Raw genomic sequence first — 25912 nt, forward strand, 5'->3', positions numbered from 1 at the left:
GGAGCGCAAGAAGAAGCGCGATGAAGAAGATCTACAAACGGCGCTTGCGAGCATCAAGGTCGATCGACGCGGCAAAGTCACCAAGATCAAGGAGATCGACTTCACTTCTACCTCCTCGGATGCATCTACAGAGGTTGATCAGAATCCTTTCACAGTGCATGTGTTGGAATTGAATAATCCTAAAGCGCTAGTTCGGCCGAGTCAAGCTGAATCAACCAAGGGGAAGAATGTAGTTATTGGTGATGAAAGACCTGAAAAGAAGCCGGCACAGAAGATCCCTCAAGGCGCAAAAACACTCGGGGGCAAGACAAGAAGAAGAAGGCCGATAACAAGTCGACCGGTCTGACTGGCCACATCGGCGGTCTGACCGGTTTGACCGGTCTGACCGGTCGTGGAACCGGTCTGACCGGTGCGCCCATTAAATCTGGGAACTCCTCCAAAATCAAGATAAGGCCGAGTTTTAAGGAACTCTTGGCCAAATATGAGAAGGAAGGGAGTGCTCAGAGACAAAAGGGGCAACCAAGCGAAGTCAAAGATACGGGATCATCGTCAAGACATCAAGAGCAATCGAGTCAAGGTAATTATACTTCATCTAGTGGACCGATTGCTCCATGTTATTACTGGTATCTTTACTTTTATACACCTATGGATTATAGTAGGATGCATATGCAATCATATTATATTCAATATCCACCTATGTATCCAAATCATGCATTACTACAAAGACTGATTGTTGCTAGCAATAATCCGGTCAAGCAAGATGTTGATTGCAGCAAAGAGAATGAGAAGAGCAAGGAGCAAGATTCAAAGTATTTACAGCCGAGGTGGTGTCCCTCAGGCTTGTCTCATACTCAGAAGCGAAGGCTGCAACGTATGCGCAAGAAGGAGGCAATGGAACAACAAGTGGAGGCCGTGCCAAAGACGTCAGCGACAATGAAGAAGGTGTGGCGGCCCAAACAAGTTGTTTCAACATCGATTTGAGAAAAACATGGCCGATAATTGTTTATCGCCTTTAGTACAAAAAATGGCCGATGTAGTGTTAATCATCGCCCTTAGACAATTTTGGCTCAGAAGAATGTTTTTTGGCAAGCAAGCTTTACCAAAAAACAGGGGGGCATATGTTGACAGCCAAAATTAGCACTAACCGGTCTGACCGAGAGGTCTGACCGGTCGAGACACTGTGGCCTGTCTGGCAAGGACCGACCGGTCTGACCGGTAGGTCCGACCAGTCTGACCGGTCCAGGTAGAGTCCGAGTACAATTAGGGTTTTTCATAGATTTAGATCTATAAACAGGATTTCTTGCGGGATAAGTCCACCCCACCCTATAAATATAAAGGGTCACGGCCGATTGAGGGTAATCCCAATCGATTCACACATTTATCATTTACTTTTTACTTCCAAACCCTAACTTTTCCAATCTCATCTGCTGTTCTTCGCTCGTCTCCACGACGTTCGATGGCGTTCTGAGTGGCCTGCCGACCTCAAAGCAATTATAGATCCACGAGCTCGGATGAGGTCCCTCCCGAGCTCGAGGTTTTAGATCTTTGCGGCTTTCTTTGTAGAACCGGTCTGGCCGGTCGCCATAACCGGTCTGACCGGTCTGTGCGCAGGTAGCCCGTTGGTGAAGATCGTGTCGACGATCCGCGCGTTCTAGCGCATTCGAGTGTGTTGGCGCAAATTAGTGTCAACAGTCATGCATGTCTATTTAACAGGAACTAGGAGAAAATTTCAGATATGCAAATCACTTTTGCTTTGAAACTGAAACACAAGCAATTCCAAATAAGCAGCAGCCAAAAGAATAAGCAAAAAGGCTTTGTTCAGAACACTAACTAATCCTCAGTAGAGACTAGAGAGCCTACAAAGCAAAATCTATGGATTTTTCTTATAATTTCCTCGCTAGCTGATCGATGTAAAAGCACTTAAGATTGAACTCAACTAACGCATGCAGAGAAATTTAGCTTTGGTTAGCGAGAGAGAAATGGCAGTAAGCAGCTGCGCATGCATATGCACATATACTCTGAAATTAGCAGCAAGCAGGATGGAGCTGAAGAAGATTAATTCATTCATGATCCTGCACCGCCAAGCCTGAGCTCCAAGTCCAACTCCTCCGCTCCGCCATGGCCACCACCTCCGTCCCCATCTTTGGCGTAGCAGCGATCTCGTCGGCCGTCTCCGGCGCCACCTTCCTTGCCGCGACCGCCGGCCGCGCAGTCACGGCCGAACAGACGCAGCTCGTACGGCTGCTGGTGGTGGTGGTGGTGGTGCCGTTCCGCGTGCAACAAGGCCGCCCCGCCGGCGGCCATGGACGCGACGCTCGCCGGATGCGTTTGGCCGCCGAACGACACAACCGTCGCCGTCGTGGAGCTGTGCGGCTGCTGCTCGTAGCAACCGCCGCTTCTGCTGGTGGGTGAGGCGCCGGTGGTGGTGGGTGCTGCTGATCTCCCCTTGTGCCTGCGGTGGACGTTCATGTGGCCGCCGAGCGCCTGCGCCGTCGGGAACCCCCTCCTGCAGAAGGTGCACTTGTACGGCTGCCTTGTTCCCTCGTCGTCGTCGCCGCCGCCGCTGCCGGCGCGCTGCTTCTGCAGCTCCTTGTCGTCGTCGTCGTCGTCGTGAGCCTCACCGCTCGGGGATGCCTCGTCCTTGGTTTCTTGACTCAAATCCATGTGTGTCAGGGACAGAATTAAGGGAGTCTGGAGCAAGCAGCTAGGGTTTAGTAGGCTTGTTGATCCGAAGCTCTCTCGCTCTCTCGTGGAGACAACATTGAAGTCTCCTAAGCTATCTAGCTAATAACTTGTAGCCAGTCATCAGATGCAATGGGATAGATGGTGCATGATAATGACATGGTCAAACACGACAAAGAAACACATCAAGACGGTGCGCATATAGTAATCACAAGCCCAGTGTGCACTGATGTGCGTGTTAGTGTTGTTAATGCATCTTCTCGTCACTCTGCCGGCCTGAAAAGTGTTGTTTTTGGTGATCAAATCAAGGTGTTGGGCTTACTTGGCCTGCAGCTGGACTTGTTCTCCCTCTTCTTTGTATGCTTCCGCTTGGAAACTAGTGCGCATCATATCTATCGCCATGATTCGATCGTTCAACCTGCAAATGAACGTTTCACGCCTTTTTAGTATGACCTGTATGTGTGTTCTTTTGCATTTCATCTTAATTGGGTGGGAACATGTTGAGGCATGATCAGGACTATTTTCTGTTTTCGAAAAGAAAAAAAACGTGCTCAGACACGTTCGCGAAAAAAAAAGAGGGACTGTTTTCTGTTTTCGATCACTTCTGCTGCTTTCGCGTCCGTCCAGTGCATGCATCGACACCTGATGAGCTGGAACCATGCATGCGATTGGTGTGGTAGAAATTGCTAGTTGGGAGATCAAACATGGTGTGGAGCTTTGGATCATCCGCGCGTTGTTGAACGCCCTTCGTTGAACTGAATTTAGCGTTAGTTTAGCAAATTAATTGCCAACGCCTATATATATCAGCCTATGGTAAATCAAGATTATGGACCTCTTGGAAAGGAAAGGCATCACCCAAAAGTGACATGTTAACCTACGGGATAATTCTCCTTCAAGTCTTCACTGAAAAGAGACCAGCATATCCCCCGTACCTGCTCATGGCAGTTCCGGCAAGTCGGCCGCCGGCCAACCGGTCGTCCGGTCGGGGAGGGGACGCAGTCGTGCCTGCCGTCTACGGACCAACAACATTGAGTTGCCATTGCTGCCTGCGGCTGCTCGGATCGGATCGCTTCCGTGCTTGCTCGTTCCAGGAGGAAGAGAATATAATGGGATTGGCCTTCGTGATTCCCACTGGAAAGGCAGGCGCGGCGTGGTGTTCTGCCGGCCGCCGTCCGTGCGCGCCGGCGCCCGGCCTGCAGTTATATACTGGATATGGAAATTGGATAACTTATATGTGTTCTTGGGAAGGAGATCAACAGCTAATCCTTGCTTCTTGAATGCTTATGTTGCTTAAATGACTGGTTGTATATATATGTGATAGCATCTTCTCACACCTACCATTATTTCTATTTCAGGAAATATTATAGTACTGATTTCAGGATTATTCAGAGCATCTTTTTGCATGAAGGACTCGCTTTGAAGCAACACTTAGAAGCTTGTAGGTCTGATAGAGTTTCGTAAACTGCAATGTGCATGAACATGTCTGAAGAACCATATATGTAGAGGAATCAGGAAAGCAAGGGCTTAGGATTTGACATGATTGATCTGAATTCTCGAGATGTAAAGATGTATGAAAGACCTCTGTTGAGATTGGTCCGCCTTAAGAAGGCATGGTCCCTTTGACATTCCTGCATTTGGTGATAGGTGACATTCCCCCTTAGTCGTTCCATGTCGTCGCCGGCTTCAGCGGAAGACTCGCCACTTGTCCACATCGCCGCTCCGGTGTGTCGAGTTCACAGCAGGTGCTGGACTTGTGGGAGTGGGACTCGTGGCCTTAATTCACAGCATCCGAGGATGGCGCCGATCCGGTCAGGTTTTCTTCCCCAGTCCTCTCCTTCTGCTGATATTGCTGCATGCTTGATCTGCCATTTCTGCTGATATTGGTTGCTGCTGCATTTGAAAAAAAAATCAGTTAATATTTAGGTGTTCTACTAAAGTACAAACAGAAATAACGGAATAAGTATCTAGGTGACAGCAGCTTTCTATTTTTCAGTAACAAGGGGCTGTTCAGTTTTGGTTTCTGGTACAAGAAAGGCTTTGTTCATGAGGCGTGCTGTGTGCAGTGGGGAAAAAAAAAACTATTGTTGCCATGTTGTTTGGATTTACGAAGTGCACATAATTGCACACAATTCCTAGCCCCTTTTCAGTTTTCTACATATACAGAAGGTGCAGAAACTGACTTTTGGAGTTATGGTGTATAGGATATTCAGTTCAGAAGAGCAATTTTTTTGCCCGAAGTGAACTAGTGGGCAATTGGCTGCTAAGTTGTCACAAATACAGTTCAAGGAAGAGATAAAGTAAGATGGGCCACTCCCTAGATAAATCTGGGAAATATGCTGCCACACAATCCTTGCAGATTATTGGCTCGTGGGGGTTGAATCTAAAAAATGCAGATCTTGTGGAAAGCCAAAATTTGATAAGATTCCGTCTGCAGAAACAGCAGCATGGAGATCCACATGTGGCACTACTTACTCATCTGGTGTGTGGTCAGATATCCTCGTCTTGGTCAGGGGTGTGGAAGACCTGGGACGGCATGGTGTTTGAACCAAAATAGCTGAAAGACCCTACTTGAGGTACATTTGCTCTTCCTTGCAGCAATGGGGGATAGGAGATACTTCTGAAGATGGCTCAAGCAAATGGTACAGCATGCAAGTTCTGAAGATGCTCAGGAAAAAAACTGAATATGAAATCAAGACTTCACTCTCGAGTTTTTTGCTTCTACTGTACTGTATGTCTCCAAATCCATCTACCCTGGCTTTACAGCAGAGTTAAACCGACAGTTGCAGAACAAATTATGCTATGATTCATCAGGCTAATTAGGCAAACCGGTGACTTGCAGTACGTTGCCAATGGCGACTGCTCGTAAAATGTATAATTAATTGATGAGAAGAAGAGAAATGCAACAACAAATGTTTGGTTGGTCTATATTTACAGCAGAGCAGAGTCAGTCAAAGCAAATCAGTTAGTAGTAGCTAGCAATAGTGTAAGAGTACTAGTAAGGTTGTTGCGTTGCGTTGGATCATCATCAGGCAGGCATCAGATGAGGTCGGCGGCGCCGGTGACTAGTCGGTCGGAGTGCTCCTGGGGCGTGACGTCGGCGGCGAGCATGTCCCTGTATGTCTTCCTGATGGCCCAGAGCGCCCTGCAGCAGTCTCTCATGGCGGGCCTGTCCTGCCTGACGGGCCCCATGCACCGGAAGGCGAGCTCCAGCAGCATCTCGAGCGCGCGCTCCGCGGCGGGCGTGCGCGCGAGGTGCGGGTCGAGCACGTCGGCGGCGGCGCCGCCGATGAACCTGGCCATGGCCCAGCGCGCGGTGAGGCGCTCCTTCATCTCGCGCTTGGTCTCGATGGGGCGGCGCGCGGAGGCGAGCTCGACGAGGAGGACGCCGAAGGAGTAGACGTCGCTGCGGTCGGTGAGCTGGCAGGTCTTGAGGTACTCCGGGTCGAGGTAGCCCGCCGTGCCCTTGACCTGCGTGGTGACGTGCGTGGCCTCGCCGGCGCCGGCGCCGGAGGTGCCGAGGCGGGCGAAGCCGAAGTCGGCGACCTTGGCGCGGAGCGAGTGGGTGAGGAGGATGTTGGAGGACTTGATGTCGCGGTGGATGACGGGGTGGTCGGAGTACATGTGGAGGTAGGTGACGGCGTGGGCGACGTCGATGGCGATGTCGAGGCGGGTCCCCAAGTCGAGGAAACGCCCGTGGCACCCTGCGCGCGCGCATTTGATTAATTAATTTGGTATAGGGTAGCTAGCTGATGGATGGATGGATGGATCGATCGAAATCGAAGCTAGCAGGACGACGACGATGAAATCATCAATTCAATGCAAAGGGAAGAGAAGAAGGCAAGAGATTACTGTCTAGGTGCTCCCTGAGGGTGCCGTTGGGGACGTACTCGACGACGACGATGCGCTCCTCGCCGCACTCCATGTAGCCGTAGAAGCGCACCAGGCTCTGGTGCTCGATGCGCGCCATGATCTTGACCTCGCTGCGGAACTCCACGTCCACGTGAGGGTTTTGCATCCGCTGCGTCCATCATTCCAATTCATCCAATCATGCATTCGAATTCGATAAGACTATTCAAGCTAGAGATCGGTCGACAGCAAGAGATCGATCGACAAGGATCCAATCATCCAACAATATATATAATCCATGGATCGGAGGAAGAAGGAGCGCCGTACCATCTTGGCGCGCTTGACGGCGACGACGGTGCCGTCGGGGAGGACGCCCTTGTAGACGGCCCCGAAGCCGCCCTGGCCGATCTTGAGCGCCGGCGAGAAGTTGTTGGTGGCCCGGAGGATCTCCTCCATGGAGAAGACGGAGCTCTGGAACGACGGCCGCAGCTGCTGCTGCCACCCGCTGCCGTTCCGGGAGCCGCTGCTGCCGGCGTAGAGGTAGAGCCCGCGGGCGGACGGCTTCCCCCCGGTCGTCTGCGCCGGCACTGCGATCATCGGTCGTTCGTCCATCGGATAATTAATTAGTAATTAATACCAGCACATACAAGTTGTTGCTGACCAATCAATCGATCCATCGATGAGGTGCAGCAGCAATTAGCATGCAATTAGCAGGAGAACTTGACTTACACGGCGGCTTCTTGTTCTTGATCACGTCAACCGCCGCCGGCGCGGCCTCTTTGATCCGGCGCCTCCTGGAGGCCGACGACGTGAACCAGACCCCGATGGAGCGGAAGAGGGACCTCAAGGAAGAGGAGGAGGAGGAGCTGCTGCTGCTGCTGCTGCCCCTGCCCCTGCTGATGGTGCCGCGGTCAGAGAGCGCGGGGCTCCACGCCCAGCGCCGCCCGGACGACGAGGGCGACGTGGCTGCCCAGCGGTGGTCGCGCCCGGCCATGCGCTCCGGCAGACGCGGTCTGGTCGAGCTGCCTGCTGACTGGCTGGGCTGCTGCTATGCTATATTGTTCGCGCCCGACCGTGTCCACGGCCGGCCAGCTAAGCTGGGCGGGGCGGGGCCCGCGTACCAGCGCGACCTGGCAAACGCCGATGGCGAGAGGCAGCTGGGAGAGTCGTTCACTTGTCCCTACCGGTTGCCTTGCCGCCGAGTTGACGAGGGACACCGACGTCCGACGACCTCTTCTTCTTCTTCTTCCTCCTCTTCTTCTTCTTCTTCTTCATGTACATACAGTACAAGAGCAGCTGCTGCTCAGAGCTAGCTCGACCATCGGCCATGGCATATTGGCATGGCTGCAGCCTCTGACCACCAACCATGGCGCGCGAGTCGTTTTCTTTTACTAGAAATTCCATCCAGTAATATAATATTGTAGGGATTGGTTTCTTTGGAAGCAAGCACACACAAGACATAAGAGACGCTTGGTGGCAGCAAGCCAGACCTGTTCAAGCACAAGCCCATACACGCAACGCAACAAACCATACTGCATACTGTCCAGCTGCCATACTTGTATTCTATCTGCCATCTTCTTGTCAACGAAAGCAACACCAACAGCTATAAAAAAAACAGAGAGAGGCTTCTTCTAACACCAAACAAACAACACATCTCCAGCGGACCAAACTATGCACACGCCCCGTGTCGCATGTTTCAGCAAGTATATATAGGAGTACTGAAGAAAACCAGGCTCTTGTGTCTTATCTGCCATGTGTCGCTTCATCAGAGATATATGAGCCAAGCCAGGGGGGAAAAGAACAAATATTCAACAACAAGACAAGAACATACTGCGGATTTTCCACACTGATCAAAATGGATAGTATAAGGTAAGAAGCCTGGTTAGCTCGAATGAACCATGTACTGCAACCACTAGTTTTTCCCTGTCACCAATTTGGACAACTGTACAAAGGAACCTTAAATTAGAACCAGCATTTCCCCTATTACCTATCCAATTCCAATGTGTCATGATCTTCACGGCCACCTAAAACAGAATAAAACAAGGATCCAACACACACACACGCCGCACGCGCGTGCACACACACAAAATTCAGAAGAACCAAAGAGAAAACCAGGGAGCAAATTTCAGTACATTAACTTCCAACTCACTAAAGAACCAGCACTGGTGGATAGATGTATCTCCATCAGGCACCTCGGCAACCCTCCTGCCATAAACAGCAAGGATCCACACAAAAGGTAAACGCAACAGTGATGCCTTTAACACGTTTCATGTCATTTTCTTCTATAAATTATTTCCCCAAATCATTCATCCTATCAGCGTCTGCACCCATCTCAAGACCAAGAATCCTAGCGTAAACCCAACTCAACAGGCACGGCCACCAAGATGGATCCACCTCAGTCAACAATGCTATTCATACATCTCATCTATCAGAGTTATCTGCAAGATACAGCAGTATATAAAAGCTTTTAGATAGACAGGGGCGCCAAAACATTCTTAACAACTAATCTAATCTGCTGTGGCAGAATGTTTCAACTGAAAACCGTATACAGGAAATGATGACAGGAAAACATCCATGTACTACTGTACAACTATTGAGTTCCAGCGAAATTAAATCGGTGTGCTTACCTGGTCGCATACTGGGCACGTATCGCTTCTCTCCATCCATTCAAGTATGCAACAGAGATGAAAATGGTGTTCACATTTGGTCATAGAACGAGGATTTTCTTCATCATATTCTGGCAGAAAGACAAACAAAGCTTATCAGTGAGATCTTCCAGTTTGACAAATTTAGATTTGTATCGTTAGTTGATGCATCAATCGTTCAATTTGAAATTAGTGAGAAAACCATTCACAACAGTCAACAAAAAAGCGCAAAGATGTTTCAACAGGTATGCATTGGTGCCATGATGCATATGCATGTACCACTAGTGAACTGCTCAAATTCATCATGTATGCAGAAAATCCAAATACATCAAGAAAGGATGCATGCAGATTACATCTTCTAACAGAGAGAATTTCAAACCACCAGTAGATTTTAAGTAATGTATCCCTCTACCGTTAGTTCAGAAAGGTAGCTGTACTTCGCATCTCATCCAACTGAATGCATATACCCAGGTGAGAACTAATAGTAGTTATATTTCAACTGAAAGTGTTTCCAAAACTCTCAGCCTGATACAAGAAGAACGGTGGCCCATAGTAAAAATAGCAAAAGCTTGTGGTTGAAGTTCCACAGGTCAAAAACCGACCAAGTCAAGATAGTATCTAATAAATAAGATATTTCATAATATGGCATGTCCATATAAAGAGTTGATGTTCCCATGATAAGGTAAAACAAACCTTCAAGACAGATTGGGCAAACATCCTCCTCATCAGGATTATCCTCAGGGGTACCTTTTTCGCATGACTCAAATTCACCCACCTTTGGGGACTGCTGCCCTTCAGTTTTGGTTTTAATGTCTGATTTCTGTAGATCTGCACATGGATCTGAAATCAGTACCATGAGATGTTAATTATTATCAGTCATGCTCACAGCTTGTCAATTTTTACCAGGATTTTCTGCAACAGTCAAGCCAACATCATAAGGCAAAGGTGCAGGTGGTGCTCTGTAAGTGTCAAGAGTGGATGTGTCAAGATTTGTGTCAACTGCGACTATAGCAGAAGTAGGAGATGCTCCATCAAAGGCTGAAGACAAGGGTTCATGCTCCTCAGGATTTTGTCGATGCTGAATAATGAAAAGCAAAGTTAATTTAACAGAACGAAAGATTTGATGCAAACACAAAGCTAGTGCTGAGTATGATTTAAGCATGTTCTTTTTCTCCCCTTTTTGCATAAAAAAGTGACCATCACACAAGCTATACTGCTGAATCACTGAGGACTAAAAACAACAAAAGGGAGATTTATGAGTAAAATAATTCCTCCTGTTGCACCAAAAAACGGTAATGTAGCCGTTAAACTCCTAACACCATGTTATTATTAGCCTATACAAGTGACAGACAAGTATAATCTGGGTCGACTCGAACTAAAGCATGTGCGAGACAGTATAAACCAGATTATCATTGGAGTCAATGGCAAGGGCAACAAAAAATACTTGCTGAGGATTGAGATGGATCTTTGACATGAAAAGCAAGGCATATGTAAGCCAAAGCAGGTCCTACATACGTAGATATGAACCGGTGCTCTGTCTGATTCAGATGTTCTTGATGAGCAGCAACAGCAGCCACCCATTGTATCCTGAATAAAAAGCTTACACCAAACTATCCTCTAGCTGCTGTTAGAAACAAAAGTTCCGTCGTTCATATCCCTACAAAGAAACAACCCTATGTTGGTGCACGAAGGATAGAAAATCACACAATAAATAAAAAATGGTGCACTTGTATACAGGATGATACAGATGGTACTAACACACAGCCAAGCTACTGCACAAAGAACTCTAACACTTAGATATTATTGACGGTTTACTGTAATTGCAATGATTCTTGATATCACAAATTAAACTGCAGTTCAGACAACTGACTAATAGTTACTAATAAAATAGCTATATGTATAGAAAACTAGGAACAACAATTATCATCGGGAACACCATTAGGCCATGTGAAGTGAAGCTAATACCATGGAATTGAATTGTATCCAGTGAAAATTCAACTAATTTCTCACATGGACAAATCGGAACTAGTGGAAGTAAAAAAAAAATAGACCAGATTTGTTGGTTTGCACAAAACAGCGAAGTCCTTAGATTGCTTATTGTAACACTTGCAGTTGCAGTGTTTGGAGGTATTCTAAGGCCATAATAGATCGCAACTAAAGAACCAAACTTCCTAACAGGGTTTTTGCTTAAACACAAGAAACCTTCCAAGGCGAGCACTCCACTCAGCCAACCCCTAATGGCCTAACCCGCCAACGCCAAATTGGACAAAAAAATATCTAAGCGAAGACAAAATATCTATCTACACGAGACTCGAAAGGAGGTCGGGCATCATCATATGTATTCAAGACAACCGCCGGTACAGGGAGAAGATTCGTACTATTCAGCAGCGCACTACAAAGCGAACCAAGCAAGAGATGCTCTGAGGCGATTAAGCAGGAAAGCACTTGATAATCAGCCCGGAACAGCAGCGAATCGAAGCGGGAGACGGAGATTAGCGCGTACCGAGGGCGAATTACGGAAGGGGAGCAGGAGTGGCGGCGCTCCGTCGATCGCCTCGGGAGTCGCGAGCTCTCGGTCTCCCTGCCCCGCTTGCCTGCCTGCCTGCCTGCCCACCTCTCCTCTCCTCTCCTCCCCCTGGAGAGAGAGAGGACTCGTGCTCGATGATTCCGGGAATTCGGAGGGGGTTTTCTATAAGACTGCCAGTCTAAGTGGGGAGATGTCTAGAGAGCGAGACTTTTTTCCACCAAGTTGGCACTAGCTCCTCGGAGCTATCTGCGGGCCTGATTGCTTGTGGACCCACGTGTCATGGAGAGTTTGCAAGTAGAGGGAATCAGATCCCTCTTCTCCTGTGTGTGCTTACTTGAACTTGGCATTTTTTTAATTTCTTTTTTTTCCTTTGCGAAAAGGGGGGCCGTGAGATGCCACGGGGACAGGACACGTGGATGCAGTCAGGTCGCTGACAGTGGGCCTCGCCACTTGGACGAGGCCGTCGGCGTCAGTCGGGTCCTCCTCCGTCTTATCTTTTCCGTTGTGCTTCACAAGTTGGTTGGGATTGTTGGCCTGTGTTGTGAACTGTGATAGCGACGTGCGTGGCCTCAACCTTTTCTGACTGACTTCACGGTGGGTGAAATCAAATCATGATGGTTGAGGTAGAGGAACCTTGGCATCATCAATACTCAAAATATGGAGAGAAAAAATAATCAACGTATCTCATGCAAATGAATCGCCTATCCAAGTTCTGTTCTCCAATGATTAAACATGAAACCAAACTAAAGGCACGCCCATCTCTATGGTGTGTATCATTGGCATTGTTTTTTAAAAAAAACTTACAATTTAACAATCTTAATCACAGGATGCTCGCTCCCTACGACAGAACTTCGAGGTTGACGTTTTGGCGTTTGACAGTAACGTATATATGAAAATCCTTCCTCAACAGCATAGAGATGACTTTAAAGTTGAGTTAATGTGCGATTTTTTTATTCTACCCGGAGGTAACAAAGTCAAGATTGATGCATGTGTTTGAAGAGCTCAATGTTTGATGTTTAGGGAATATAATAGACCAAATGAGCTTGTCATGCGGATAATTTTCTGTGTTTTTCATGTACAGATTTTTGTAAAGGGAACAATTATGTTCTATTGACATCCATCAGAGCAGTGGAGAACATCACGAAGGCATTTTTGAGGCTACCATATAAGGATAGCAAGCTACTCAATTAAACATTAATGGAGGGCGAGTTTAGTGTTTTTTTAATTGTAGCCTGGGCCTCTTGAGAAGTTGACAGTATAATATTTGGCTTCTATTCCATTTAATTAGACTAAATTAGGCTTTATTATCACAACATGGTGGATTTTTGCGACGAAACTTATTCGTTTGCTCACTTATTCTAGAAAGAAGCGTCTTGTTTCTATTGGAGTATAAAATCTTAAGAAGTATTAAGTACCGGCGAGTTGTGGATTATTTAAGAATGGTTGCCTCTATCACTAAAAGCTAGCTGTTTTCAGCCAATTGGCCATGTTTTGAAGAAAAGGGGGTATGACTTTACAAGCTGCAAGCATGCAAAGGAGAATTGAACCAGATGGGAGGAGATATTTGTATAAGATTTTACCATCCCTCCTGTATTAACGTGCTGCTACTGGGCCCCTTAAAAATGACTACACTGTCATCTTTTCTATCTCTACAAATCTACTATGGCACAGTTTGATGGCCGATGTTTTATAGTTTATATTGGTCCAACGGATTACAGCTTGGAACAATAGAATAAGGATACGAAGTTGGTTCTTTGTTTCTTCCACTAATATCATAATTTTTGTTTCCATAACACAATACTCTTCATGTATCATAGAGCCCTAGCATTTATGCATCTTGTAACCCATTATGAAGAAGAGAGATGTAAACTATCCATCGAGCTGACATCCAGAACCCTATTATCATGGCAACTAAATTCATTGTTGACGTTTATGATTTTATCATTATCAAATATTAATCATTTATTTGTCTATTCTTACGTATATGCAATACATATTTTTTTTACAAACCATACACTTACTGGATGCTTGGTAAGCATCTTAACAAACTTCAATCTCTTTGATCAATGCTGGAGGGTACCCATAGGGTCAGCACTAGATGGTGATTTACTATTATTATTGATTTTTGATATATGTTTAAAAAATATACACTCTACGCCATGAACACTTATAGTTTTTTATTGCAGATGTTAGATTTGCATACATACATACATACATACATACATACATACATACATACATACATACATACATACATACATACATACATACATACATACATACATACATACATACATTGTATTGCATGATGGCAGCAAATTTGCAGTTGTGACTCGAGCTAAGGAGGTAAACGAGTTCTATGATGCACCAAGCTCGAAGTTCTGGAGATTAAAATTCTGTAGTAAAATTATGTATGAGTACATAACCAGCAGCTCGAGTATTTTAGGAATATAAAAAATAAAGAATGTTTCTAGGAGGCCATTTAGTTTATATAGAGTGATTGCTGCAATATTGATAAGCAAAGTAATGAAATAATTTTTAGATACATTTTTTATGACACATGCATCTCCACTATCTATATAATTATCATTCTAATTATATGCATGTGCTTGGTACTACCTTATGCACACCATTTACCTGTTCTCATAACTATATACTTTTCATATTTTGAAAATTTTGTCTATTTTCGCCACAACTAAGACCTTGTTGTTTTTTCACCATATATAGTTTCTAAGAATGCTTGTTGCAACTAAAATTTAGTATAGCGTTGATTGTCGTAATAAAAAATCTATCAGGTAGGATGTTGTTGGCGAGCCGAGGAGTAACATTACACGCACGATCAAATCGAATTGGAATTGACACTCCATGCCGTATATTGTTTGGACGGTGGCAGGCAGGCTGTTGGACTAAACTCTGAAGTGTAGGTCCTGATGTTGAGATCTGGTGTGCCGATATATTTGACCAGCAACTGATGATAAGGAAATAAAATTTAATCAATATATGATAAGGAAAACATCAGCTGGAATTTCGAAGAGTTCCAAAGTGTTATCGGCTCTGAGATTCAATACTCAAAAGCAGTAAAGAGTGTCACCATACCAAGACTGAAAACTTAGTAATTGTGCGGGAGAAGTATTAGGCCTTCTCCAGTAGTGGGTGGAAACCACACCCTGGAATGAGGTGTCAGGCCCAAACCGCACCCTCACCACTAGAGGGCTACCATACCCTCTCCTTCAGACAGTAAAATGGTGATGACACTCCAAATTAAATCCCATCTCTCTTATTATAAATGATTATGTTATATCAGCAAATTTGTTAATATGGTATCATGACAGCCATATGACACTTGTATTGATTAATTGGCGTATAAGCATTCCTTTGCGGACGAGATTCAACATTCTTCGTACTCGAGATTGGCAGGAGTAGTCGAGCATATGGATGAAAGCGGGGCGGACCAATATCATATTATTGTACTGTTTCCGACCGTTTCCTATTTTTAAAAATATATAAAATTTATCATTTACAATTAATTTTATAGTCACTTGTTACCGTATTTGATTTTGTTAATTTCATAATACGGGAAAATCCCGACATGATCGCTTTCGTTTTCCGTATTATAATACCGCTACCGACTATTTCGGATCTTTTTCATCCCTAGATGTAGAGCAGTTTAATAATTAATCCATAGTCGACACGAGAGTAGACAAAGGAAAATTACACGGACAAGGCATGGGTCGTCAGTCGGCGCACACCGGCACACAGCACAAGACTAGCTAGCATAACATGCCCAGAGGCTGATCCCGCGCACACACGACGATCCATCGCTCAACAGAAATGCACATGCACACGATGGATGCCATGCATGCATAACGACAGCATGCACTAGAGGAGAGCTGCACAGGGCACAGCAGGGCGGCCGACATGATCGAATGGTGGCCGTGCGTCGCGACGAGCATCGGAAACCGCGCCCTCAAGCCCGCTAGCAGAGCCATCATACAACTTGTAACCACCAGCTCTGCTTTTGTCGGAGGTGGCCAATTCAACACTAGGACGATGCTCTTCCATTCCATGTCTTGCCGCCACAGCCTGCCGGCATGCGGCCTGCTGCCCTATATATGGGGTGGCCATCGGCGGCGGCTGGCAGGCGCTGGTGGCGTACATCAACCTGGCGCTGGGGTTCTGCCTGGGATACCTCCTCCGGCAGGGGATCTGGGCGGGGATGCTCTGCGGCACCGCGCTGCAGACGCTCATCCTGATCGCCGTCATCTAAAGTATATTTCTATTCATGGCTGCCAAGCAGTGCTGCTGTCTTGCTGACGATCGATCACCATGGCATGGCAGCCTGCGCGGGCGAACGAACGGATCAGGGCGGAAGCGAGGAGCAGCTTCAGCACCAGCAGGGAGGAACCAGAACCGCAGGCGACCTCAAGGAAGCTTTCAGAGTGTGAATTGCGACAGATAGATAGATAGATGTTTCACGTACGCACATTCATCATCAGAGTGTACAAGGAATAGCATGCACATTTTCCTTCCAGAGAGAGAGAGAGAAATTAAGATAGGTAGAGCTCAGCTTGCGTTGTTAAAGTGGAGTACTAACACACAAGGCGGCACGAGGACTTGATTGCCCCCCCCCCCCCCCCCCCCCCAAAAAAAAAACCGAAGGATTTACGGGCACGACAAGAGTGCGATTGCTTCCTTATGCGACGGAACGGAACTAATGACGGCTAGCGGATTCAGTTGGGCTTCAAGGATTTTTGACCCGCTCAAAAATGCATGCATGTAACCCTTTTCTTTCTCATCATTTCTGAATGGAAATAGATCTAAAGAGTTCCCTGCTTGTCAGGTGTGTCTGTGTCTCTGTGTAAATTGGCATGGCATGGCATTGGCATCAGGCATGGCATGCATGAGCTGCGGCTAGAATACTAAGCAGATGGAGTTTGTTGCAGATCCGTCCATGCACGCGATTACGGTTGCAACAAAGTAGGATCAGATCGATTAGATGAGATGAGATGAATCCACGCCGCCGTGCCGTCCTCCTCCTCCTCCTCGGCCTCAGCTCCTCACGCCGGCCAAGGCCAGGGCCAATGCCATCCCGTCCAGCAGGACAGGAGGCTACTACGACCTAAGAAAAGCAAATTCGCCAGGAAAGGCAAACGGAGGCCATGGGTGGCTACGCGGAGCCCCTGCTCTTCACCAGCCGCAGCAGCCCGCGCCTGGGCACCAACGACATGGTACTCGCGCTGCACGACGACGAGCTCGACGACGGCGACGCGCCGCCTGGGCGGTGTTCGCCGAGGAGTCGCGCCGGCTCTGGGCCATCGGCGCGCCCATCGCCTTCAACATCATCTGCCTCTACGGCACCAACTCCACGACGCAGATCTTCGCGGGCCACATCGGCAACCGCGAGCTCTCCGCCGTCGCCATCGGCCTCTCCGTCGTCTCCAACTTCTCCTTCGGCTTCCTGCTGGGCATGGGCAGCGCGCTGGAGACGCTCTGCGGCCAGGCGTTCGGCGCCGGCCAGGTGGCCATGCTCGGCGTCTACATGCAGCGCTCCTGGATCATCCTCTCCGCGTCGGCGCTCCTGCTGACGCCGCTCTACGTCTACGCCGCGCCCGTGCTGCGGCTGCTGGGGCTGGACGACGACATGGCCGCCGCCGCGGGGAGCTTCACGCGCGGCATCATCCCGCAGATGTTCGCGCTGGCCGTCAACTTCCCCACGCAGAAGTTCCTGCAGGCGCAGAGCAAGGTGGCGGTGCTCGCGTGGGTGGGCTTCGCCGCGCACGTCGGCCTCCTGGCGCTCTTCGTGTCCGTGCTCGGCTGGGGCGTCGCGGGGGCCGCCGCCGCCTACGACGTCTCGTCCTGGCTCACCTCGCTGGCGCAGGTGGCCTACGTGGTGGGGTGGTGCCGGGACGGCTGGACGGGGCTGTCCAGGGCGGCGTTCCAGGAGCTCTGGGCCTTCGTCAAGCTCTCGCTCGCCTCCGCCGTGATGCTCTGCCCCGAGATCTGGTACATGATGGTGCTCGTCGTGCTGACGGGGCACCTCGACGACGCGGAGATCGCCGTCGACTCCATATCCATCTGCATGAACATCAACGGTTGGGAGGGCATGCTCTTCATCGGGCTCAGCGCCGCCATCAGCGTCCGCGTCTCCAACGAGCTCGGGTCCGGGCGCCCCCGGGCCACCAAGTACGCCGTCATGGTGGTGCTGGCGCAGTCGCTCGCCTTCGGGCTCCTGGCCATGGTCCTCATCCTGACCACCCGCTCGCAGTTCCCCGTCATCTTCACCGGCGACCGGCACCTGCAGAAGGCCGTCTCCAACATCGCCTACCTGCTGGCCGTCACCATGGTGCTCAACAGCATCCAGCCCGTCACCTCGGGCGTCGCCGTCGGCGGCGGCTGGCAGGCCGTCGTGGCCTACATCAACCTCGGCTGCTACTACGCCTTCGGCCTCCCGCTCGGCTACCTCCTCAGGTTCGGCGTGCAGGGCATCTGGGCCGGAATGCTCTGCGGCACCGCGTTGCAGACGGCAATACTCACATACATGGTCTGGAGAACAGACTGGAAAGCAGAGGTAGGAGATGATCATCTTGCTTCTTGATCAAGTCAAGCTTGCATGAGATGCTGAATTTATACATACATACATACATACATACATACATACATACATACATACATACATACATACATACATACATACATACATACATACATACATACATACATACATACATACATACATACATACATACATACATACATACATACATATGTTGGTTTCAGGCTTCGCTGGCGTTGGAGAGAGTCAGAATATGGGGTGGGCAGCAGCATCAAAAGCTCCCTACCTCGGATCAGGACGTGGTCATCTAATAATGCAATGCATCGGAGATATATAATTCCTCGTTCTCAATTCGGCCTGTAAATTGTTATCACGTCTCCTGCGGATCAGTATAAAATAGTTTGCCGGCAGGCAGGATTGATTCAGAGGAAATCCAGACTGCGACTACTTAGCACCGGCAGTAAAATTTAGGAGGACAGGACAGGGGTTTAGCATAGTCATCACACACCGGCAACTCTACGAGCACGACAGACATCTATGGCATTCGATCATTTGAGCTTGCCACATAACAGTTTGAGATTTCCATGTCTCAGGCTCTCAGCATCCATCCATCCATAATACTGTACCATGGGAACACAGGTTTCAATTTGAATTCGAATATGAACGCAGCAACAGTACGTTTGTATGGTGATGATTGAGAGAGAAAAAAAAGAGAAATGAACGGACTGAACGGACTTAAGAAAAATACATATAGAATGATACCTAGTAGTAGGTGATTAAAAAGAGAGCAGGTACTACATACCAAGACGGGAAAAAAACTAACAAAAAAATGTCAGAAGTGGGATTTGAACCCACGCCCTCGTTAGAGGACCAGAACTTGAGTCTGGCGCCTTAGACCACTCGGCCATCCTGACCTGTGTGGCTATTTTATGTGTTTATGATATTTATTTATATATACGTTCCCACGCCGTGCCATCTGACCGTCCACTCAGAATCTTCCAATCCAACGGTCCTGATCAGACACAGACCCTACTCTCCCTCTATAAAATTCTCCTCTCCGCCCATCGGACTTCCTCAAACCCTAACCCCCTCCAGAACCTTAAACCCTTCTCCCCGGCGGCGGCTACAAGCTCCTCGTCGACTCGGAACCATGAGGCCACCAGCTGGAGGTAACTAACCCTAACCATACAATCCTTCTCGCTCGGTTGCTCGCTGCTGCCTGGTTAGTTAATTGTTTCGCTTCCCGTAGGACGCGGCGGGAGGGGAGGGAGATTCGATGGCGGCGGTCGTGGCGGCGGTGGCCGGGGCTTTGGTGGCGGTAGAGGAAGGGGGGACAGGGGTGGCAGAAGTGGCGGCGGTGGCAGGACTCCGAGGGGTGGCAGCCGCGGTGGAAGGGGCGGTCGTGGTGGTGGCATGAAGGGCGGGAGCAAGGCCGTCGTGGTTCCGCACAAGCACGCCGGCATCTTCATCTCCAAGTCCAAGGAGGACGCCCTCTGCACTAAGAACATGGTCCCGGGCGAGTCCGTCTATTCAGAGAAGCGCGTCTCCGTCCAGGTTCGTGCTTAGCTTGTTCATGTGTCATTTTTATGCACATTTGGTGATATTGTTGCGGCGTGTACTATGGTTTTATACTGGGGTTATCTACACATTGTTTCTATCTGATATATAAGGTTTTAATATTCATGCGAGTAGTTTGATTTTGTTGATCAACTGTGTTAGTGATACTTTATCCATGTTCATAATACCCTGAAAGAAAATAAGAATAGTAGTTCCCATTTCCACTGGTAAACGAATTAGGTATCACTTATGGTGGTTGGCATTCTATGCTTCCTTGATAATATTGGGAGCTTGGGCTCAGTAAATGATGAATATACTCGGATTCCCCTTCAGGACATCTAAATGGATGATGCAAATTCGAGATTCTGATCCACTTGTGCCCAGTGATACTTTATAGATTTAGTTTCCCTTCACTTTTATGATATTTTGCAGTAATCATCATATTATGATAGTACCTGATTCTGTTGTGCAACTCACTCCTACAGAATGAGGATGGGACAAAGGTTGAATACAGGGTGTGGAACCCCTTCCGTTCCAAGCTGGCTGCTGCTGTGCTAGGTGGTGTTGACAACATCTGGATTGTAAGTTGATTTGCTTAACCAGAGTGCGCGCTATTTGTTTTTTAACATGTTTGCAGCTGACAATTTGTTCATTTTGTAGGCTCCTGGTACTCGAGTGCTGTATCTTGGTGCTGCTTCTGGCACAACTGTGTCTCATGTGTCTGATATTGTTGGACCAGTTAGTTTCTTATCACCTGAGTCTCTTATTGATCCATGCTTTTTTGTTAGTATGCTGTCTTAAAGAAAGATATTTGTCACTTTTGCAGGAGGGATTGGTCTATGCTGTTGAGTTCTCTCACAGGAGTGGTAGGGATCTTGTCAATATGGCAAAGAAGAGAACCAATGTGATCCCCATTATTGAGGATGCTAGGCACCCTGCAAGGTACCGCATGTTGGTTGGCATGGTTGATGTTATCTTCTCTGATGTTGCACAGCCTGACCAGGTACCTATCTTATCACTTTCATTTGATGTTCGTGTCTATGCTTGTTACTGACCTCTGAATCACCTAACTATATAAAGATTATACAATTTGAGTTTGTTTTTTCTGTGTCCTGGGCTTCTATTTTTTTCTTGGCAATACTGGGTCAAAGCAAGTGATGAGCATACTCGGATTCCCCTTCAGGACATCAAATGGATGATGCAAATTCGAGTTTCTGATGCATCTTCTACCCAATGCCTGACTAATGCTTCCTTTTGTTGCTTGTTTCTGCTCTTTTTTTTCTTGAATTGAATTTTTCAAATGAGACCAGTGAAGCCTTGTTTACTCTAACCTTCAATTTGGAGGTCAATGTGTCATGGTCCATATTACCATTTTTTTTTGTCGTGGACAGCACAAGGGTACACCACTATTATGTTGGATGCCTCTGGGTTTATCTGATGGGTGCATATTTGTGGTGGTTGGATCTACAATTGTTACTTGTTCTTTGTGTTGGCATCTGGCATTTGTTTTGAAGTTCTTCCCTTTTAAGGTGTTTTGTGTTATTTGTACTTTTTTTATATGTCCATACAACAAATTGACACTCCGTGAGCCTGTGAATGATGTCTATGGTTTGTATATGATGTATAAAGCGAGGAATCATGTGCCAATTCCTTGTCTGTTTTGACTAACATTCAAACAATTGGTGGCTTTGTCATACTTCTGGAGATAAATTTAAGGCATAGCAGCCCTGGTTATGCAACTGCGGTTAGTTAGAACAGATATGATGGGCTGGTACTATGTGTAATAATAATAATAATATGGGTAATAAATCAGATATGAGTAATAGTAATAGAACAGATATGTTGGCTGTTTCAGATATTATGAGTTCTAATAAAATTCTGGGTACGGGCATTGTGTCCCCCTGGGAATGTGACTGATTTATAATGGTCAATGGATATTCTATTGTGCAGGCTAGGATTTTAGCCCTTAATGCTTCATACTTCTTGAAGAACGGTGGCCATTTTGTGATTTCAATCAAGGTACTTCGTGGCTTGAGAATCTGGAATTCATTTGTTTTATCAGCAGTAATGCTAGAACAGCTAGCTGCCTTGTCCATCTATCACTTGTGGCTTGCTTTGATCTGACGTGCAATCTTTTGTTCAGGCTAACTGTATCGACTCCACCATGCCTGCTGAAGCTGTGTTTGCTGCTGAGGTGGAGAAGCTGAAGCTTGAGCAGTTCAAGCCATCGGAGCAGGTGACCCTGGAGCCCTTTGAGCGCGACCACGCCTGCGTGGTCGGTGGCTACAGGATGCCGAAGAAGCAAAAGGCTACGTCTTAAAGAGAAGGAATGGTGTTTGATGCGTGGCCGTCTTCTTTCTGAGATATATTATGTTGTATCCTGGAGAAAGAACTTTTGTGCAAGTGTTAGGGTTTTGTAGCAGCTATGTTGAACTAGTGCTGGTTTAACAGCTACTATTTGGTTGGATCAAGATATGGTAGTATTTCCGTTCATTTTCCTTGCATGAATCCCATGCGCTTGGATGTGTGTATTGGCTCGCTGTCAGTTCTTATCGTATGGGGTGAGTACGGTTTAGACTGCTGACGCATGGTTGGTTTTGTGTAGATGGTATACTGGCATATTTTCCTGTTAGTTGATCATTGCTTGCTTGGAAGAAAGGTATCTATCGTTTCTTTGGTGCTGGTTCGAGACTAATGAAAACCGCTAGCACAACGAATCTTGCTTGTAGTTAAGTACTTGTAGGCTAGACCCACACCAACCTAGCCCGGAAAGGAAAAACAATGGGCCGGCCCATAGCTCGGGATGAGATGGGATGGGAAAAGAAAAGATCTTCGCATAGCACCGCACGCCACGCCTCTTGCAGTCTTGCTTGCCTGATCGGCTCGGCTCGGCTCGGCTGGCTGCTCCTCTCCCAGTCTCCCTCTTCCTTTCCCCATCCCCATCCCCTAACCCTGCTGCCTGCGATCGCCGCGGCGAAGAAGCAACCGCCCGCCCGCCCGCCCGGCCCCTCCTCGCTGGTACGTACGGCTGCTGAACCCTTGCCCTCCCGATCTGCTCCCTTCCCTTCCCTTCCCTATGGATGCATCAAGCAACTGTGGAATCGGAATCGGAACTGCCGAGTCGTTTAATTTGTTGCATCTACTCCATGAGAATAGATCATCCATCCGAGCTTGCCTTTTTATTATCTCGGTTAGCCTGTGTTGATTGCTTCCCTGCTTGCTGCATAGTAAGCATATGGATTGGATTGGTCGACTGACTGCGCTTGTTAGTACCTGAGACATATCCTGTGCAATCAAGCTTATGGTGCAATCGCCGTGCAATCCAACTAAAAAAAGTATCAAAAAATTCTGAAAAAAATCTTGAATGTGCATCTCAACCTACTTCATCTATATATAAAATTTCAGGGTCAAATTCGTCCTCCTTTGGAAGTTACAAAAAAGACAAATTTTCTGACAAATAATATAGTTCAAATGCAACCTAAATTTGTCTTTTTTGTAACTTCCAGAGGAGGACGAATTTGACCCTGAAATTTTATATATAGATGAAGTAGGTTGAGATGCACATTCAAGATTTTTTTCAGAATTTTTTGAGAATTTTTTTAGTTGGATTGCACGGTGATTGCACCATAAGCTTGATTGCACAGGATATGTCTCCTGTTAGTACCTACCTCTCCTTTTGTCGACTTCATTCCGTGGCGGGTAAGTTGTTTTGCCGCTTCCAATACCTACCACTGATCTGTGCCCATGCTTATCCTAGCTCATAAAACCGTTGCCACTCCCAAGTGTCATGATTTGCCCTTCGCTATAGGAACATTGCTGGACTCAAGCAAGGCAATGACGAAATCTAGACTTCACATTTCCTGGATACCTTACTTAGCCTCAATGAACTGCATACATATATATACTCTCTACTGTTAGATATATATAGCAAGCGGCTATTTGTTGGGACAGGAACGAAGAGAATACCTTCCCTTTTTTCTTTATTACGACTCGTAACCTTGTTTTGTGATTCTGCAGTGCCTGTTACTTTTATTCTTTTTGAAACACTACAATTACGCTACTTGCCCATCCTTAATTATACTAAGATGTGCACTGCAAAGGCTGTGCATGTCGCCTTGTCTTACCTGCTAAATTTCCTTTCACGTGCTACAGCCTTCTATTAACTGGTTTCTTGGATTTAATCACAGAAAAGATGGAGCCTGACCACAGTGACAAAGAGCAGTCCTCTCCGCGCGGGAATGATTGGGAAGTTGTGCAACTCACTGCATCAGCATACGCAGCTGCACCTCCACCAAGGAGACCTGAACCTTCCGAGGAGGCCGAAGCTAAGAAATACAGCACCAAAGGGGATGATTCAGCAGCTTCGCTCTTGATGTCTGGCCATTTCTCTGTGTCTCAGACTGAAGTTGAGAGCCTCCTCATAGGCGCAGACAGCAAAGAAATGCACAAGGAGCTTTGCAGCCAAGATGCAGTTTCTAACGAGGGTGATGAACAAAAATACCAAGAAACTTGCAAGCATAAATTGGAGGATGACCTCCCCGGTATTCCATCCTTGGACAAAGGGAAAAATGTTACCTTGGGTGATATGGAGTTTGATGATGGCAAAGCATTGCAGGGCATGAGTCTGGTGGGGGAAGAGTCGGTTGGGTTCTCATCTCCTATTTACAGTTCAATCGAGGGTGAAAAGGATTTAGGTCGATCAGCTACGGAGAGTAGAGATGAGAAGAACACTGAGGAGTCAACTCTGCATATTGTGAACCCCAAAACTGGTTCATCAAATGTTGTTTCATCTGGTGAACAGAACAAACCTGAGGGTTCAAGCCCACGGGATGCATGGTGGAAGAAGCAGCTTTTATCTCTGTACAAGAATGCAAAGGAGAGCAACAATTTCTGGCCTATCGTTGCAGCTGCGGCTGCTGCTGCTGCTCTGGTGGGCCTGGCATATTTTGGGCACCGCTGGCATAAGGGCAAGCTGCAACTTCAGCTGGGCAAACAACCACCTTCTAGCAACAAGGAGGTAATCTCGAAACACACCTTTTATTTCTAGCAACAGGAAGCATGTTTGCTATGACCCAGGAGTGCTGCAATTACTATAATTCATGACCACGAAATTATATAAAAGCACATAAGAAAAAAAAAGACTTGGTCTATCCTCATCTGAATGTAGCTACTTATAACCAGATACTTGCAGTGTTCTTGATGTGAACATGCAATTATCAACTTAAATGTCGATACCTGTTTGCAAAACAGAGCCTGACATGACAGCATGCTAATAAGAGCTTAAATGTTTATTTCTGGCAAGGACTATGTAGCTTTGGAGTATATCCAATTAACTTTGATGTTCTTGGATTATATAATCATTCTGTAGTTTTCTGTGGTGTGAGGAACTCCTGTTCGTATTGTTGATCCCCTTTTCTGGTATTTATTTCTTTTTACTGCATCATAAGTTGTACTTGCCAGTAATGAGGAATTCACTAGGCATGAGCATCTTGCATGCTACAGTTCCAGAATTTCGGAATAAGTTGGTTATTTGAAGTCCTATCTATTTTATTTACTAGCGTGCTAGTGATTCTGCTGTGATAGCTATGTGTTTTTCATGTTTTCTGTTTTCTCAATTGCACCCGGCTCCTGAGTGCTAATGAAAGCAGACTTTCATTTCAGAAAATCAATGACACAGTTGGACCTTTAAACCGTATCAAGGACATACTTGTTGCTGGCAATCACCCAAGTCCCGGTATCCATGGGCATGCCCAAGCAAGCGGAATGTGATCAATCAGCAAAACCCATCAGCATCCCCAATCCATCAATGAAGACAATGGGGCAAAACTGGAGCAATGGCTCAGGCTTGAGGATGTTTATGCAAGTATGTTTGATGGCTATGTAAATTCCAAAACCCCTTTTGGATATGTAAATATATGAGTTTAGTGCTATTGCCCTTTTCATTTGGCCACTTCATCGAACCTCCAGTGGTTTCATTCCGCACCGTCGATCAACTACTGTGTAGTGTGTACTCATCATATATGACTGTCTTGTTTGAGGTTGTTCACGCATATGATGGGGATATGGTCTGGTTTTCATGCAGTAAATTTATTTCACCCTTAA

General features: G+C 47.0%; 6 protein-coding genes and 3 non-coding genes across 11 annotated transcripts; 5 read left to right on the forward strand and 4 right to left on the reverse strand.

The window, feature by feature from the left end:
* Positions 1-1739: 1739 nt before the first annotated feature.
* LOC120658054 (transcriptional regulator SUPERMAN-like) lies at positions 1740-2892 on the reverse strand. The gene has a single exon (XM_039936257.1). It carries the CDS (start codon positions 2662-2664, stop codon positions 2065-2067), a length of 600 nt encoding a protein of 199 aa, XP_039792191.1. The 5' UTR covers positions 2665-2892; the 3' UTR covers positions 1740-2064.
* Positions 2893-5462: 2570 nt separating this feature from the next.
* LOC120646968 (calmodulin-binding receptor-like cytoplasmic kinase 2) lies at positions 5463-7570 on the reverse strand. The gene is made up of 4 exons (XM_039923538.1): positions 7258-7570; positions 6856-7115; positions 6532-6700; positions 5463-6383 (listed from the first exon to the last, which is right to left on the reverse strand). The coding sequence occupies exons 1-4, from the start codon at positions 7520-7522 to the stop codon at positions 5719-5721; spliced, it is 1359 nt and encodes a 452-aa protein (XP_039779472.1). The 5' UTR covers positions 7523-7570; the 3' UTR covers positions 5463-5718.
* An 805-nt stretch (positions 7571-8375) lies between these two features.
* LOC120646978 (probable E3 ubiquitin-protein ligase RHB1A) lies at positions 8376-11861 on the reverse strand. Of its 2 annotated transcripts, XM_039923559.1 has the most exons (6): positions 11677-11861; positions 10689-10830; positions 10077-10251; positions 9867-10001; positions 9156-9265; positions 8376-8966 (listed from the first exon to the last, which is right to left on the reverse strand). In XM_039923559.1, exons 2-6 carry the CDS (start codon positions 10752-10754, stop codon positions 8937-8939), a joined length of 516 nt encoding a protein of 171 aa, XP_039779493.1. In that variant the 5' UTR covers positions 10755-10830; positions 11677-11861; the 3' UTR covers positions 8376-8936. The 2 variants fall into 2 exon arrangements, with proteins under 2 accessions (XP_039779493.1, XP_039779484.1); XM_039923550.1 differs by having other exon boundaries at positions 10077-10830; positions 11677-11849.
* Positions 11862-16969: 5108 nt separating this feature from the next.
* LOC120658061 (protein DETOXIFICATION 34-like) lies at positions 16970-18564 on the forward strand. The gene is made up of 2 exons (XM_039936267.1): positions 16970-18268; positions 18478-18564. The coding sequence occupies exons 1-2, from the start codon at positions 17168-17170 to the stop codon at positions 18562-18564; spliced, it is 1188 nt and encodes a 395-aa protein (XP_039792201.1). The 5' UTR covers positions 16970-17167.
* Positions 18565-19083: 519 nt separating this feature from the next.
* On the reverse strand, positions 19084-19167 carry TRNAL-CAA. Its single transcript has one exon. It is a non-coding gene; the product is annotated as a tRNA-Leu (tRNA).
* Positions 19168-19331: 164 nt separating this feature from the next.
* Positions 19332-22385, forward strand: LOC120647000 (rRNA 2'-O-methyltransferase fibrillarin 2-like). The gene is made up of 7 exons (XM_039923592.1): positions 19332-19422; positions 19503-19807; positions 20296-20391; positions 20471-20548; positions 20637-20813; positions 21761-21829; positions 21954-22385. Exons 1-7 carry the CDS (start codon positions 19404-19406, stop codon positions 22128-22130), a joined length of 921 nt encoding a protein of 306 aa, XP_039779526.1. The 5' UTR covers positions 19332-19403; the 3' UTR covers positions 22131-22385.
* LOC120658285 lies at positions 20109-20183 on the forward strand. Its single transcript, XR_005668573.1, has one exon. It is a non-coding gene; the product is annotated as a small nucleolar RNA snoR60 (small nucleolar RNA).
* LOC120658279 lies at positions 20959-21032 on the forward strand. The gene has a single exon (XR_005668572.1). It is a non-coding gene; the product is annotated as a small nucleolar RNA snoR60 (small nucleolar RNA).
* Positions 22386-22630: 245 nt separating the features above from the next.
* LOC120646989 (ATG8-interacting protein 2-like) lies at positions 22631-25912 on the forward strand. 2 transcript variants are annotated; one of them, XM_039923570.1, is made up of 4 exons: positions 23031-23074; positions 23466-23509; positions 23998-24827; positions 25472-25912. In XM_039923570.1, exons 1-4 carry the CDS (start codon positions 23046-23048, stop codon positions 25577-25579), a joined length of 1011 nt encoding a protein of 336 aa, XP_039779504.1. In that variant the 5' UTR covers positions 23031-23045; the 3' UTR covers positions 25580-25912. The 2 variants fall into 2 exon arrangements, with proteins under 2 accessions (XP_039779513.1, XP_039779504.1); XM_039923579.1 differs by lacking the exons at positions 23031-23074; positions 23466-23509 and adding an exon at positions 22631-22828.

This window comes from Panicum virgatum, chromosome 1K (genome assembly GCF_016808335.1).
Source record: "Panicum virgatum strain AP13 chromosome 1K, P.virgatum_v5, whole genome shotgun sequence".
In the NCBI taxonomy this organism is placed as follows: domain Eukaryota; kingdom Viridiplantae; phylum Streptophyta; class Magnoliopsida; order Poales; family Poaceae; genus Panicum; species Panicum virgatum.

Excerpts from the sequence above, each read along its gene's own strand:
- LOC120658054 (XM_039936257.1), bottom strand. The coding sequence starts at position 2,664 with ATGGATTTGAGTCAAGAAACCAAGGACGAGGCATCCCCGAGCGGTGAG.
- LOC120646968 (XM_039923538.1), bottom strand. The coding sequence starts at position 7,522 with ATGGCCGGGCGCGACCACCGCTGGGCAGCCACGTCGCCCTCGTCGTCC. Across the intron at positions 7,116-7,257 it reads CAAGAACAAGAAGCCGCCGT|TGCCGGCGCAGACGACCGGG; the intron begins GTAAGTCAAGTT and ends CGATGATCGCAG. Across the intron at positions 6,384-6,531 it reads CCTCAGGGAGCACCTAGACA|GGTGCCACGGGCGTTTCCTC; the intron begins GTAATCTCTTGC and ends GCGCGCGCGCAG.
- LOC120646978 (XM_039923550.1), bottom strand. The coding sequence starts at position 10,359 with ATGCAAAAAGGGGAGAAAAAGAACATGCTTAAATCATACTCAGCACTA. Across the intron at positions 9,266-9,866 it reads TTGCCCAATCTGTCTTGAAG|AATATGATGAAGAAAATCCT; the intron begins GTTTGTTTTACC and ends TCTTTCTGCCAG. Across the intron at positions 8,967-9,155 it reads CGTGCCCAGTATGCGACCAG|ATAACTCTGATAGATGAGAT; the intron begins GTAAGCACACCG and ends TGTATCTTGCAG.
- LOC120658061 (XM_039936267.1), top strand. The coding sequence starts at position 17,168 with ATGGGCAGCGCGCTGGAGACGCTCTGCGGCCAGGCGTTCGGCGCCGGC. Across the intron at positions 18,269-18,477 it reads GAACAGACTGGAAAGCAGAG|GCTTCGCTGGCGTTGGAGAG; the intron begins GTAGGAGATGAT and ends TGTTGGTTTCAG.
- LOC120647000 (XM_039923592.1), top strand. Across the intron at positions 20,392-20,470 it reads GTGTTGACAACATCTGGATT|GCTCCTGGTACTCGAGTGCT; the intron begins GTAAGTTGATTT and ends TTCATTTTGTAG. Across the intron at positions 20,814-21,760 it reads ATGTTGCACAGCCTGACCAG|GCTAGGATTTTAGCCCTTAA; the intron begins GTACCTATCTTA and ends TCTATTGTGCAG.
- LOC120646989 (XM_039923570.1), top strand. The coding sequence starts at position 23,046 with ATGGATTGGATTGGTCGACTGACTGCGCT. Across the intron at positions 23,075-23,465 it reads ATTGGTCGACTGACTGCGCT|TGTTAGTACCTACCTCTCCT; the intron begins TGTTAGTACCTG and ends GGATATGTCTCC. Across the intron at positions 24,828-25,471 it reads CACCTTCTAGCAACAAGGAG|AAAATCAATGACACAGTTGG; the intron begins GTAATCTCGAAA and ends CTTTCATTTCAG.